Source organism: Hyaena hyaena, unplaced genomic scaffold, assembly GCF_003009895.1.
Source record: "Hyaena hyaena isolate Hyena2069 unplaced genomic scaffold, ASM300989v1 scaffold_182, whole genome shotgun sequence".
Classification (NCBI taxonomy): domain Eukaryota; kingdom Metazoa; phylum Chordata; class Mammalia; order Carnivora; family Hyaenidae; genus Hyaena; species Hyaena hyaena.
Genome location: NW_024080814.1, coordinates 1276631 through 1292348, shown reverse-complemented (window position 1 = coordinate 1292348; position 15718 = coordinate 1276631). Strand labels below are relative to the sequence as shown.

General features: G+C 41.8%; 2 protein-coding genes and 1 long non-coding RNA gene across 4 annotated transcripts in view; 1 reads left to right on the top strand and 2 right to left on the bottom strand.

The window, feature by feature from the left end:
- Nucleotides 1-827, bottom strand: part of TM7SF3 (transmembrane 7 superfamily member 3) — a 37232-nt gene extending 36405 nt beyond the window's left edge. Inside the window, exon 1 of the mRNA XM_039240846.1 lies at nt 576-827. Coding sequence (XP_039096777.1) covers nt 576-666 — 91 coding nt within the window. The 5' untranslated portion in view covers nt 667-827. The remainder of the gene's footprint in view (nt 1-575) is intronic.
- Nucleotides 828-3700: 2873 nt separating this feature from the next.
- Nucleotides 3701-8053, bottom strand: LOC120237513. Of its 2 annotated transcripts, XR_005529972.1 has the most exons (5): nt 7932-8053; nt 6627-6688; nt 5169-5235; nt 3972-4097; nt 3701-3805 (listed from the first exon to the last, which is right to left on the bottom strand). It is a non-coding gene; the product is annotated as an uncharacterized LOC120237513 (long non-coding RNA). The 2 variants fall into 2 exon arrangements; XR_005529973.1 differs by lacking the exon at nt 6627-6688.
- Nucleotides 8054-8177: 124 nt separating this feature from the next.
- On the top strand, nt 8178-15485 carry MED21 (mediator complex subunit 21). Its single transcript, XM_039240788.1, has 4 exons — nt 8178-8265; nt 13054-13168; nt 13721-13821; nt 15010-15485. Exons 1-4 carry the CDS (start codon nt 8224-8226, stop codon nt 15184-15186), a joined length of 435 nt encoding a protein of 144 aa, XP_039096719.1. The 5' UTR covers nt 8178-8223; the 3' UTR covers nt 15187-15485.
- Nucleotides 15486-15718: the final 233 nt, after the last annotated feature.

The window sequence follows — 15718 nt, the reverse complement described above, 5'->3', positions numbered from 1 at the left end:
TGATTACCATCAGCCTAGCACAATTAGTGCCTTTTTACGGTTTATATTAACAAACCACGAGCTATTCAGCAAGTACATGACCCAGCATCCAAAGTTTCATTCTGGGTTTACTTTTCCTTTCAAACTCGGAGAGGATAATCAATTTGAGAGCATATAGATTTTGGAGTGTAAAAAACCGCTGCAGCTTGGAGGAGCATCATTCATAAAGCCCTTGGTTCTGCACCAAACCTCGCTGTCCAAGGGCTCAGATACACTACTGGAGAGCAAAGCGGTGTTTTAATGTGTTAAATTAAACGTGCAAACACGGCTTCTTCCTAAGGGAGAGAAAAACGTGTCTGAACAGGAGAGTTATTTCTCTCTCCCCATTTGCCCAGCCTAAATTACGAAGCTGACTGACGGTGAGGCCTCCTTAGCACCGGGAGTCTCCTTCTGCAGGAAAGGGCGCAGATCCGTTCCTACCTGTTCGGAACTCCCCAACTGCCCTGCTAGACGGACAGACCCCGAGGTGGACCGCGACCTTGCAAGAAACGCAAAGCCAACTCTGGGCTGCAGAAGTGAGGCGCCCCTGCCCTTACCCTCGCTGGAGTTCGCGACGGTCTCGGCTCCACCGGCCACGCCGGGTTTGGACGCCAGCACCGCCAGAACCAGCAGCCGAAGGAGGCCCATGGCCGCCCGGGCCAGGCCCCGCAGCCTCACCGGCGCTACCCCGGGGCGCTCGCGCCGGGTTCCATCACCTTCCAGGCGCACACGCCGCACACCTGCCAGTCCCGCACTGCCTGCTGGCGACGCAGCCGCCCGCCTCCACCCCACGGAGAGGTTTCCTGTTCCGGCAAACACCCCGCAGCCCCACACCGCGCCTCTCCCCGCCCCCCCACTACGTCACCGCCGCGGGTACCCTCCGCCGCCCGCGGCGACCGAGGGGCGTTTCCTGCCGGCGCGCGCCCCCTGCCGGCGCCTCGCGGCTCCGCTGAGCGCCGCGCTGCCCGCGAGCCCCGGCGGCCTCGCGCGCGGGTCGGGGTAGAGGAAACCCCGGGAAGCTCTGTGGTGTAACCTGCACTTGGCACTTCTGTATCTTTCCTACTTAAGAAAACCGCCGTTAGAGTGAAAAATAACTTTCTGTTGCGGCCTAACGTCTCCAGGCTCCTGTTCCGTGTTTAACTGCCCTTTGGAGAAAGGAGAAAACGGGAAGGAATCTGGTGCCCTAAACGCACCAACAATGGGTTTCCCTTAGTTATTCCGGCGACGTTAGCATGAAAATGCAGGGGGAATTGAATTTCTGCACTGATTACTTACGTTAGTGATGTGGTATTTATTTATTTTTTATTTATTTCTAGGAGAGAGAGACAGTTTGAGCAGGGGAGGGTCAGAGAGAGAGGGAGTCATATTCTGAAATAGGCTCCAGGCTCTGAGCTGGCAGTCAGCACAGAGCCCGACGCGGGGCTCGAACCCACGAACCGCGAGATCATGACCTAAGCGAAAGTCAGACGCCTAACCGACTAAGCCACCCAGGCACCCCAGTGATGTGGTATTTAAAAATAAAGTTTCATTTTCTCTAAGCGAAATATCCTCGAAATAACCCAACTTTCTCTCCCAAATTCTGAGCAATGTTTAAAGGACAGTAGTCCGTGTGATAGATGGCTTGTGAGTTGATGGTGGAATTAGATTTATAGACTCTGTTATTTGGGGGGAAGATTGCTCTGTTTTCTTTTGCCTGCTCTTCAGACTTCTCATTTAGATTTTTTAATGGGCAACTGTCTTGAAAAATACATATTCAGTTATTCCACTACTAAATACCTATAGCAATCCCCATAATCCAAACAGGCACAACACTTTGCCTGTTTTCCCTCTGCGTGGTCCAAATGTTAATACCCTTGTTAGTACTGTCTATCCCTAAGGTGTTTATTCACTGTCCCAAATGCTTTCAGTCCTGTAACTCTGAATAGTTGAAATCCCAGGGTGTAAGAGCAATTATATAAGGGTAGCATTTGAATCAAAGGATGGATTTAATAAACTGATAACTGATTAACTCCCTATTGGGGAGGCAGGATTAGAACTCTATCTACCTCACCCTATCAAAATGAAATCCCAAAGTATGAAATAAAACCATAAGGGAGTTAGAAGAAATACATGATTCAAAAAACAAACAAACATGCTCCTGGGTGGCTCAGTCGGTTCAGCGCCCGTCTTCGGCTCAGGTCATGATCTCACGGTTGGTGGGTTCCAGCCCCACGTCGGGCTCTGTGCTGACAGCTGGCTCAGAGCCTGGAGTCTGCTTCGGATTCTGTGTCTCCCTCTCTCTCTGACCCTCCCCTGTTCTCTCTCTCTCTCTCGCAAATAAATAAAACATTAAAAACGAACAAAACTTGATCTCAGAATGGAAGAAACTTTTTTTCCCCAAAAGAGTTTATTTAAGCAAGAATCTATTTGTATCTGGAAGCACCAAGTAGAAGTGGTTAGAAGCATTCAGGGGAGGAATTTTTTTTTAAGCTTAGTTTATTTATTTTGAGAGAGAGAGAGAGAGAACAGGCGTGTGCACAAGTGAGGGGATGGGCAGAGAGGAGAGAATCCCAAGCAGGCTCAGCACTGTCAATGCAAAGCCCGACTTGAACTCACAAACCCGTGAGATCTTAACCTGAGCCAAAATCAAGAGTCTGATGCTTAATGGACTAAGCTACCACCCAGGTGCCTCCTCAGGGGAGGAACTTTCTAAACAAGGGGGGAAAAAGAGCGAAGAAGGAAACAATAAAGGAGAAGATTGGTAGATTTGGCTACTTAAAAATTTAAATTGGAGGTGGAGAGGCACCTAGGTGGCTCATTCAGTTAAGCCTCTGACTTTGGCTCAGGTCATGATCTCACAGTTTGTGAGTTCAAACCCTGCCTCTGGCCCTGTGAAGATGGCTAAAAGTCTGTGGACTGCTTTGGAGTCCGTGTCTCCCTCTCTCTCTGCCCCTCTCCCCCTTGTGGTCTGTCTCTCAAAAATAAATGAAGATTTTTAAAAATTTTAACTGGAGGCTCCTGGGTGACTCAGTCAGTTGAGCGTCTGTCTCTTGATTTTGGCCCAGGTCATGATCACACTGTTGTGAGATCGAGCCTCACCTCAGGCTCCCACTGTGCTTGGAGCCTGCTTGCGATTCTCTCTCCCTCTGCCCCTCTCCCACATGAAAGCATGTATTCGCTCTCAAAAGAAACTTTTTTTTCAAAACTCATATGTTTTAGAGAACAACTGATTGTGATTTATGAAAATGCAAGTTACAAGGCAATATATATATATATGTAGTATGAGCTTTATCATGTTTTCTTTTTATTCATGTTTATATGCACATAAATAAATGTTTATTAAAACATCTAAATGTTTATTATTTTTAAGGCTTATTTATTTTGAGAGAGAGAGAGAACACAAACGAGCAGGGAGAAGCAGAGAGAGAGAGAATCCCAAGCAGGCTCCATACTGTCAGCCCAGAGCTGGATGCAGGGTTTGAACCCGTAAACTGTGAGACCATGACTGGAGCCTAACTCACGTGTCAGACACATAACTGTGAGCCACCCAGGCATCCCAACACACCTAAATGTTTAAAATAGTTATCTCTGAGTGATTGGATTAAGAATAATTTATTCCACATTTCTGTACTTTGTAAAAAATTCAACACTGAACATGTATTACTTTGAATAAAAAATTTTAATTTTTAAACGATGTGTATAATTTTAAAGATTTTCTTATAAAAGTCTTCGGGATAACAGTCCAACTTCCTGGGTATGACACAGTGGTTTTCATGATGTAGTTCCTGTCCACCTCTCCAGGTTCGTGCTGTAATTAAATTTAATTCCTCTCTTAGCCACACTGAATTAATTTCAGTCTCCTGAACTAACCCCATCATTGTCTCCCCTCCATACCGTTGCATAGCAGTTCCCTTTGCCTGCAGAGGATATAGCTGATGACAGATGTGTCAGCAATCAGAACAGGGCTTTATTACCTTGGCTCTGAAATGCTGTGACAGCTTGGGAAAAATATTGGCTGAGCTTCCTTGCTCATGTCAGAATTCCACTGGAAACCTATGAATCAAATTGGCTCAGGAGCTTTGCAGGTGAGTTTGTCATGCCTACGAATTGAAAGGAAATGCAAAAATGAAGACTCCCAAACCCTAGATACAGATAACTAGAGCTTTAACGTGTGGTTAAAATTTAGAAAAGGAAGGAAGACAAGCAACCTATCAGAAATAGGTTTTAGGAAATGGGTTTTAGAAAACCCAAGACATTGGATAGAAATGGGAACAGGGCTCCAGCAGAAAGGCAGAAAAGACATTCTGTGAAACGTGCCCAACTCTTTTAACAACTCTTTTGTTTCTATGAGTCACAGTGTTTTGACACTGCTTATTAAATAAAATCCAATAAATGTTTACTTAGTAACTATTACATGGAAATCATTATGCTGGAAAATTCATTCATTTAGTCCGCAAATATGCATTGATTGGCTTCTATGTGCCATGCTAAATGCCGAAAATTAAAATGCTTTCTGCTCACAAGGAGCTCATGGTAGTGAGTGAGTTAGTCATGTATGAATAATCACACCTCGGGGCACCTGGGTGGCTCAGTTGGTTAAGTGTCTGACTCTTGGTTTTGGCTCAGGTCATGATCTCATGGTAAGGGAGTTCGAGGCCCAAACTGGGCTCTGCTATGATAATACGGAGCTTGCTTGGGATTCTCTCTCTCCTCTCTTTCTCCCCCTCGTCCGCTCACACATGCATGTGCATACACACACATCTCTCTCTCTCTCTCTAAATAAATGAACTTTTAAAAAAATGAATAATTACACCTCAATATGCCAAGTGCAATAACAAATGTATAAGGAACAATTGTGGTGAAGATTTGGGAACAATTAACATAGTGTAGGGTTTCAGAAAAGGTTTTCTAAACAAACAAACAAAAAAAAGAAATGTTTAAAATAAGGTGAGTGGGTGGTCAACAAGGGAACAAAGGGAGTCTAGTATACTAAATGCTTACTTACAGTATTTCAGCCCACTGCTTGGAATGTTTTAGATGTTTAATAAATCGTGACTGAGTAGGTAATAAAGGTAGTTAAAAGTCTAGAATATTAAGTTAAAGAGTTGTTAAAGATTTTTTTCTGAAAAAATAGGGAGTCACTACAGATTAAAGAAAATCGAAATACTTACCACAAAACTGGCTTTGAGTTGATAATTGAAGCTGGGTGATGAGTACGTTAGTGTCCACCTTGCTATCCTATTTTTGTATAGGTTTGAAACTTTTAATAATATGAAGTTTAAGAGTGCCTCACTAAGTCAGAAGAGCATGGACTCTTACTGTTGGGGTTGTGAGTTTGGGCCCCATATTGGGTGTATAGATTACTAAAAAAATAAATAAATAAACTTAATATGGAATACTGGGCTTCTGCTCTTCAAGCCATATAATCCAGTTGGGGATGCAAGAAAAACAAATGAAAAAGCATGTGAAAAGGTGTAAAAGTCGTCAAATAGAAAAAAGTAGAGATCCATGTGAACTCCAGTAATTCTTAAAATGTACGTGAAAAGGGTAAAACTTTAAAAGATAGAGTACAAATTAAATAGTGGCAAAGAAATTGTTTTGATAAAGGTAAAGAATGAGGAAAGAGGTAGACCAGTGGGTCTCAACTGGAGGAAATTTTGCCCTGCAGGATACATTTGGGTATATCTGGAGATATTTCGTATTGTCATAATTGGAAGGGGAGTTTGCTATTGGCACTTCATGGGTAGAGGACAGTGATGATGCTAAACATTCTACAATGGCCAGGACAGCATTCCAGAAAAAATAATTCAACCTAAAATGTCAATAGTGCTGCTCTTGAGAAATTGTGAGCAAGACACAAAAGACTGCTTTTGGAAGGTGGGTTTTTTCCCTGAAGTCCACAGCTTCAAGGGATTCATAAACCCCTTTAAAATGTATGAAAAATTTTGAGCCTCGTCTGAGGAAAGGGTCCATAGCTTTCATCTGATTCTTAAAGGTGTCCATGGCCGGAAAAGCTTAAGAAGCCCAGGAAAGCCAAGGGTTCAAGGACTGTGGATGAATAACCTGATTATTTCACACAGAATATTATTGGGAGAGGAGGCTGGATTTGTTTGCTAAAGACAGATTACAGTGAACCTTGAAAACCAACCCAAGATGGCTGTACATCAATCTGAGGTCTCTGTGGAGCTTCTGAACAATCTATAAGGAAGATAATAACAGGACAATAACTGTGTCATAACATGAGTTGTCTTGAAGTGGTTCCTCTGTCCTGGGTGCCCAGGTTTTCTTCAATCAGGCCACAAAACAGTACACTCCTTTATGGGCTTTATTATTCATCCCTACATCTATCCAGGCACAAACCCATGTTAATATTTCCTTCAAAACGAGTCTTTCTTCTTCTCTCATCAGTTAGTAGCCTAGTCTAGGCCCAACCCATTTTATTCTTATAACTTCAAAGCCCTCCTCCCAATGAGCCCCTGGTTTATTCAAACCCAGCACCTAACATGGCAAGCCTTCATTAAGGTATACTCTCAACTGAGGGTGAGAAGAAAAGGTCCCAAGATTACTCCATATTACAGTTAAAACAAGAGTTAGCTCTTGTAATCCCACTATGGGGGGAAGTGCCTCACCTGGAGAGGTTCCTAATTAGGTCCCAGCAGATATGTAGATTGGGGATTGAGGAGAAGTAGTGCTGAAGCAGAAGTAGAGCGTCCCAGCTAGAGTTGGGGTAAATCCAACAGAGTTCCCAATAATCTCCCCCACCCTCTCCCAACTTCAGTAGGGTGATCAGAAATAATCAGCCCAAGAAGGAAGGTGCAGGAATTTGTGTCAAGCCCACAAACCAGTCATTTGTCCAGGCTCATTTCTTGCCAGACCGTCTTCAGGCTAGAAGTGTTCTTAGATACCAAGTTTCTCTCTTTCTTTTTAAAGTAATCTCTACACCCAACATGGAGTTCAAACTCAGAACCCGGATATTAAGAGTCACACTTGGCCAGCCATGCTTCCCAGATACCAAGTTTCTACTAGCTTCCTTCACACTTAAACCCTCAATAGGTCTAGAGGCTAAGTCTAAATTGTATACCTTATCTGTTTAAAAATTGCCCCTACTGAAGGGGCCTGGGTGGCTCAGTCGGTTAAGCGTCCGACTTCTGCTCAGGTCATGATCTCACGGTTCGTGGGTTCGAGTCCCGCGTGGAGCTCTGTGCAAATGACTAGCTCAGGGCCTGGAGCTTGTTTCAGATTCTGTCTCCCTCTCTCTTTGACCCTCCCCTGTTCATGCTATCTGTCTGTCTCTCTCTCTCTTTCTCACAGAAATAAATAAAAAACATCAAAAATTTTTTTTAAAAATTGCCCCTGCTCTACCAACACATAAAGCTTATTTTCCAGGAACCTCCACTCTGCTCTCCACTAACCTGTTCTTTACACGGAGTTCCTCGCTGTCACACAAACCGAGTTGCTTATTAGTTACCTACAGTCAAACCTTTACCTGTTAGCTCCAAAAGCTCTTCTTCCGCCCCACCTTTGCCCCCGGAAATCTTTCTTTTCCATCCATACTTCTTCTAACACAGTCAATACAGCTCGATTTGGTATTGAACTGTTTCGGACGCTTTCCGGCCAACGTGTGTCAGCTTCCCCAGCACACCCACACTCAGAATTAAAGCACGCACCCAGTCTCTAACTTGGGCAGCGCCCCACCCCCCGCCCCGGCATCCAAAAGCAACAGACAAGGCACCCTAACGCTACCAAGATTGCCTGGTGATCTTAATTCGCGATTACAATCTGGATTTGCTGAAGTTAAAATTGGTGTCGCGACCCCCAAATACTCTTGCTCGCTGTGTGTATGTATTGTGGTCCACGTGTAAAAGCAAAGCAACTTACGCAAGTATTCAAGGCAAAGCTTAAACATGAATACAAGGGAAGGTAAGGGAAATTACGTTTAAAATCGCAGAGTCTAACAATCTCCGTCAAGTCTTTAACACCCAAAAGCGAACGCACTCGGAACGACCCCCCCAAAACGCACAAACCCTCGCAGCAGATATCTCCGCGGCGGGCGCTCGTCTAAGTAAAGCCTCGGGAAAGTCCCACCCACCGTCTTCGCCGCGCGTGGAGCTCCGCTTGACTCCACCCCTCGCAAGAACGCTGTCCCGTGATTGGCCACGACGCGTCCTGAAGCTGCCCAATCGTGGACGAGCAGCTGCCTTAGCCTCCTCAGCTTGTGGGAGGAACATGGCGGATCGCCTCACACAGCTGCAGGACGCGGTGAACTCGGTGAGCAGTTTCGGTCTCTTAGTCTCTGTCTCCCCCTTTCCGATGGTAAAGCAAGAGAGCAAAAGGGGCCCGAGAAACGACCCCGCAGGTGGGGAGCGGACTGAGGCAGCGCCTCAGCGGAGAGCGCTGGCGGCGGCGCGAGGCGGCGCGGCGTCCTGGGAGGTTTGAGGCCGGCTGCCGGCGCTGCGGAGAGCTGAGGGAGGAAGCGAGCAGCCTCTTTTCCCCCCGAAAAGTAGAGGATCTCTCTGCCGGGACACTTAGGCGTCACGGCCCTGCCCTGTTCTCTGGGAAAGGTTTATTGTACTGTCAGGAGTGCTTAGGAGATCACTTGTCTTTCGGGGAAAAGGGGAGAAGCCGCAGAAGCTGCTGCTTTTCTCCTCTCAGCTTTGAGGCGCGGAGGAAAACCAGTGCTCTTGATTATTGGCTCTTTTTCGTTAAATGTCAGCCAAGAGTATTCCTTCGCGAGGACTTTCGGGGGGGGGGGGCAGTGATGGTGACGTGAGAAGTTTTGTTTTATCTTAGTTGGTTCCTATAGACAAAGAGTCTGATTCCATCTCTTGGCGACTCCCTAGCGTAAATTAGTTTGGGAAAAACTAACATCTTTTTGAAAGTGAATCTTCTAATCCTTGTATACGTTGCGATTTAAGTCGTCTTTAATGTGTCTCAAAAAGCCTAGATCCTGGTAAGGGCCAAATCATCCCCCTTACTTTGATCCTTCTGATTATTTTTCCCATTGTGCCTAACTGGAAAGTACTGTGTGTGCAAGGGTACACAGTATTCATATACCCATTGCCGTTGAGTTAAACAATTTCTCAGTAGTAGCTATATTTTCATTGTCATTCTATTTGTAATCTGATGGCCCAGGTAAATTGTCTATATAGATACGATATGCTGACTGGAAAATCGAATTATCTGATCTCTTGCCAGTTTTTTTCACACTGGAAGCCAAGAAGTTGGGAATATTCGTATGACGTCAATCTTTGTACACTTCAGGGGTGTGAATCTACTTGTGAGAAACAGGTCTACTAGTGAATAAAATAAGACCTTTTGGATCTTAGGACCTAAAAATACGACCTTTCAGGACCCAGAGGGCCAGACCCTGAGTGTTGATAAATTCACCTAGATAAATGCTACTTTATGGTGACTTGCCTGGGCTGCCCGCCAGTGTCCCTCTGGGAGATATTCCTTTGAAGCTTTTCAAGATCAAATTGTAATGATGCTGCTGGGTAGGGATGTTATTTAGGAGAAATGTTGCATATCCATGCATGTCTTATAACCAGAAAGACAACAGGACAAAGCGAATATGGCCTTAACTCCAGGGTAGGCATGCCGATAATTGGATTCTGGGGAGAAACCTCTAGGTTAACTAGTATGAATGCCTACTATGTATGTAAGCACTGTCATGTTTACAGAGAAATATACTCCTTGAAGAGTTCACAGTCTAATTAGAAAGATGTCATATACTCACGAGACATTTAGATAATGCAAAAGTAGTATGTGGCTAGGTACTTATTATGAATCAAGTGTCTTAAGCTGAAGGTGCTGAGGTAAATTAGAATAGAGTGATATGAGCTAAAATAGAGGAAATCTTAGCATTGATCTGAATCGTAATTATTGTTAAATTATTAAAATAACTTATGTTTTACACTCTGAGAACTCTGTGAGGGCCAAAACTATGTCTCTGGTTCACTGTATCACTGTAATGTTTATATAAGAGTTGATTCTCAAGAAATATTTGTTGGATCAGTGGATCTTGAGAGCTTTTGAAGGACAGAAGAGATAGCCATCGCGGTGAATAATTTTGTGTGTGTGCATTTTCTTGATTACTCAAAACAATGTTGTAATGTGAGAATGTCCCTAATTTAAAAATGAAAAATAAACCTGATTCAGGTTGCTAGAACCAGAATTAGAATCCACGTTTGTACAGTTTCTGAGCACTTACTACGGCTCCATTACAAGTAGCAAAATGTGAGAAAACATAGGAGTAAATTTATCACTAGTGTATATATATATACACACATATATATACACATATATACACTATTGTATATACACAATATACAATATATACAATATACACTATATATACATATATATACACCATATATATACACTATTGTATATACACAATATAAAATATGTACAATATACACTATTGTATATATATGTATATATACGTGTGTGTGTATATATATATATATATATATATGAGGGAGTAGTTGAAAACGAATAAGCAGAGTTGACTTAGATTGTTGAAAGCTTTGAAACAGCCTGAAGAATTGGAGATTAATCTTAAAGGCCATGCCGGGATGAGCTCAAAATGTTTGAGCAGGGTAAAATAACATAGTGAACCAGAAAACAATGAGATTTTTGTAACAATTTTGATGTGAGATAATTGACTGAACTAACACAGCAGCAATGATGACAGAAGGAAAAGGGAAATGTAACAAGGATTTGAAGATGAAGGGAACCTAAGAGCCTGAAGGGAACCTAAGAGCCTGAAATTAGACTGGCTAAGTTGGAGATTCGCAATACAAATTAGATATTAAAGGAAACCGTTGATTTGGAGCTCTGACATTTATTTGTTTATTTTTTAAAACACTTTCTCCTCCTCCTCCTCCTCCTCCTCCTCCTCCTTCTTCTTCTTCTTCTTCTTTTAATGTTTGTTTTTGAGAGAGCACAAGCTGGGAAGGGCAGAAAGAAAGGGAGACCAAGGATCCGAAGTGGGCTCTGTACTGACCTTAGTGAGCCCAAAGCGGGGTGAGCCCAAACTCATGAACTAGGAGATCATGACCTGAGCCAAAGTCAGGCACTCAACCAACTGAGCCACCCAAGCACCCCAACTTCTGCCATTTAAATAATGGTAGAGAAACTTAGTGGAAATGGTCATTCACTGATTGCAAATAAGGAATTGAGGTTCAGGTGGTGCCTGGATGGCTCAGTCTGTTGAGCTCAGGTCATGACCTCAGGGTTGGTGAGTTACAGCCCCCCATCAGCTCCCTGCTGTCAGCACAGGGGCGGCTTTGGATCCTCTGTTCTCTCTCTGTTTGCCCCTCCTCCACTTATGCTCCCTCTTAAAAACAAATAAACATTAACAACAACAAAAGGAATTGAGGTTCAAAAGCTCAGCGCTATTGAGGGAAGTTGGTGGGGAAGACAGGACACTTACGTTTGGAGATAGTAAGGAATTGGCATTCTCCGACTTCAAAACTGCTTAAAGAATACTTTTAGCTCACTGGGAGCTTACATCTTGAGTCTTGGAGAAAAACATTTCTGAATACTTAAGGGACAGTCTTTTTTTGTTTTTTAAATTGAGGTATAATTGACATATAACATTAGTTTCAGGTGTACAAAATAATAGTTGCATGTATTGCGAAATGATCACAATTAGTTTAGTTAACATGTCACCAAATGTAGTCACAGAGTTAAATTTTTCTTGTGATGAGAACTTCTAAGAGTAGTAACTTTCAAATATGCAGTACAATATTAACAGTAGTCACCATACTGTACTTCATAACTGAAAGTTCTTACCTTTTAATCCCCCTCCCTCATTTTGCTCACCTTTCACCCCCACCTCTCCTCTGATAACCACCAATCTGTCCTCTGTGTTTGAGCTCAGTTTTTGCTTTGTTTAGATTCCACATATAAGTAAGATTATGTAGTATTTGTTTTTTTCCTCTGGCTTATTTCACTTAACATCATGCCCTCAAGGTCCATTCATGTTGCAAAGGGCAAGATTTCACTTTTTTTTTTTTTTTATGGGCAAATAGTTTTCCTGTTTGTGTATATACCACAATTTCTTTATCCATTCATACATCAATGACCTTAAGACTTCTTAAGGCGGAGTCTTTTTCCTGCTATTTCTTTATACGTATTCCTACTTTTGTCTCAAAAAGGGATCATATACTTCATATATGAATCACACATTAAAAATTTATCCTAGGAGCACATGTACCCCAATGTTCATAGCAGCACTCTCAACAATAGCTAAAACATGGAAAGAGCCTAAGTGTCCATCAACAGATGAACGGATCAAGAAGATGTGGTTTATCTATACCATGGAATACTACATGGCAATGAGAAACAATGAAATCTGGCCATGTGTAGCAACATGGATGGACCTTGAGGGTGTTATACTGAGCGAAATAAGTCAGGCAGAGAAGGACAAATATCATATGTTTGCACGTATAGGAGGATTAGGAGGAACTTGACGGAGGAACAAGGGGGAGAAGAAGGGGGGAAATGGTGGGGGGAAGGGAGAGAGGCAAACCATGAGAGACTCTTGAATGCTGACAAAAACTGAGGACTGATGGATGTGGGGGGGAGGAGGATTGGGCATGGAGGAGGGCACTTGTGGGGATGAGCACTGAGTGTTATGTGGAAACTAATTTGACAATAAACTATTTGTAAAAAAAAAAAAAAAAAATTTATCCTAGGGCCATACTTAGATATTTGCCAAATTTGCTGTTTCCCACCACTGCCCCCAAAAAGTCCTTACTTAGCTTGTAATATTGGCATATATTTCTCTTATTCTATTACCTTGGGAAGAAAAGAAATATTATTTTGTGTTTCTTTTATCTGTTTCAGCTACATTGACACCAAACCTAGTTTCTTTGAGTGATTAAAACATTTAATCATTTTAAATAACTGGCTAATTTTATCCAAAATTGCTCCTGTTTTATTTCAGAGATTGTTATTATAGACACTTATTTTTGTTACTGTTACCAGTCACAATCTTTGTAACTGATAAATCCTTTCTGACTCTGATACATTTTCTTTGGCTTCAAGCTTGCAGATCAGTTTTGTAATGCCATTGGAGTGTTGCAGCAGTGTGGGCCTCCTGCCTCTTTTAGTAATATTCAGACAGCAATTAACAAAGATCAGCCAGCTAATCCTACAGAAGGTAAATGGATTATAGATTTTCTTGGCTTCTCTTGTTTAACCCTCATATCTTTGTAATCCTTTAAAATTAAACTTACTGAGAAATGTAGCTTACTTAAGGCTTTCTTAAAACCTGGTTGTTTGAGAATATTACTGCCAGTTTTGTTATAAAAGAAATGAATTTGTCACAGTCATTTTACATAACATCTCATATTCTGTTCATGTCAAATAACAGATTGACACTCCTTTAGAAATGAATTTGTATGAATTTAGCTAAATTTCACTTGAGGGACCTTAATAAAGAAGGCATCCCATTTACAGATCCCTTTATTCAAGTGACTGGCATATTGTCCCCAAAATGAAATGATTATGTTTAATTCTCAATTTGAGTTAATAGTAAAGCTAGTTCTCAAATATGTAATAGGATTGGTGTGTTAAAAATTATATTTTAATCGTTCAAAGCCTAGTACAGTAAACGTTTGAAATTTCCTGGTCTTATTAGCCTTGAATTTAGTTTCTGTTTCTGAAAACTTGAGATTTCCTAATACTCTAAATTAGTAATATCTTTCTTTAGAATATGCCCAGCTTTTTGCAGCACTGATTGCACGAACAGCAAAAGACATTGATGTTTTGATAGATTCATTACCCAGTGAAGAATCTACAGCTGCTTTACAGGTAAAAATCTCTTTTCCTTTCAGAAATTTCCTAGTAGAGAATTTTGATTAACGGTGATAGATTTTTTTTTTTAAGATTTCTTTTTTTCAAGTAATCTCTATAGCCAGTGTGGGGCTTGAACTCGTGACCCCAAGATCAAGTCACATGCTGCTCTGATTGAGCCAACCAGGCACCCCAAAGGAGATTTAATACTTTTTGTTATAATATTCAAAGTTTCCTTAAGATTAATTAATTACTTTATTTAAAAAATTGTTTTCACTGTTTTATTTCTGAGAGAGAGAGAGAGAGAGAGAGAGTGTGTGTGTGTGTGTGTGTGTGTGTGAGAGAGAGAGAGAGAGAGAGAGAGCAGGGGAGGGAGACACAGAATCTGAAGCAGGCTCCAGGCTCCGAGCTAGCTGTCAGCACAGAGTCCGACGTGGGGCTCGAACCCACAAACCATGAGATCATGACCTGAGCCGAAGTCGGACGCTTAACTGACTGAGCCACCCAGACACCCCTAATTTTTATATTTTGTATTTTATTGTTTTTTTAATGTTTATTTTTGAGAGAGGGAGAGAGAGAGAACATGAGCAGGGGAGGGGCAGAGAGAGAGAGGGAGACAGACTATCTGAAGCAGGCACTGTGCTGACAGAGCAGAGAGCCTGATGCAGGGCTTGAACCCACAAACCGTGAAATCATGACCTGAGCCAAAGTCAGACGCTCAACCGACTGAGCCACCCAGGCGCCCCAAGATTCAACTTTAAAATGGAAGTTTTGTTAATTGTGAAGTATTGTAGTCTGTTGAAGACCTTGGTGAATATATCTAGTTGTCCAATTTTGAGTTATAAGGAAACTTCCTGTTTTCCCTAATTTGGCTCTTTTCCTACCAGAGAATGAGAGGAGAGTGACATTCCAGGTGTGGAGTAGAATAAGAGTGTCCCAAAGCAGTGTGGAAGAGAATCACATGTAGACATCTGGAGATTTTGAAAATTTCATTCTTTTAAATAATTCAGACAGGAAAAACTCTTAAAAGTCAACTGGTTTTAGAATTTTTGCCACCAAAAAAACCTATCATAATGGTTGCAGAGTCATCCAGATTTAAATGTAAATACCTCTACAGGTTTTTTTTTTTTTTTTTTACCTTCTTAGCTTTTACTAATATCCAAGTTTTCATTTCTCAAAAGATTTTAAAATTTGTGTCTTACAAAGGCTGCTAGCTTGTATAAGCTGGAAGAAGAAAACCACGAAGCTGCTACATGTCTGGAGGATGTTGTTTATCGAGGGGACATGCTTCTGGAAAAGATACAAAGTGCACTTGCTGATATTGCACAGTCACAGCTGAAGACACGAAGTGGTACCCATAGCCAGTCTCTTCCAGACTCATAGTACCAGTATGTACCCTGTGGCTGAGAAAAGAACTATTTCAGTGCCATTAAGAATTCTGCATCAAATTTAGATGTAAGCCTTACCAACAGTTACAGAAACATTAAGCACTATGACACGTTAACTTTTTAGCTATTTTTTAATAGTCTTCTATTTTCACTCTTGATAAATAAGCCTCTAAAATTGGAATTGAACCAGCTTTAAACCATCATTATACTATCATTTTTTATTATCAGAATGAAATTATTGAGGCTGATAATGCATTAATGATTATAATATAATTAAACAGATGTACTTTAAAATTCTGTTGTGACATTTCTATCTTTATTCTTATCAAATTTCTACAGTCTTTTTACAAATTAAAACGTCCCTCAAGCAGAGGAGAAGTGGTAAGAGCAGAGATCTGGGACATTTCAATTTAGGCGGATAACCTCTGCCTCTTCAGAGGTGACATATAAATTTGGCGCTTCGGCCAGGAAAGTTTCTGAAGCCATGTTGCTTTTAAGAAGAATGTGGCTGGATGAGAGGTTCGATC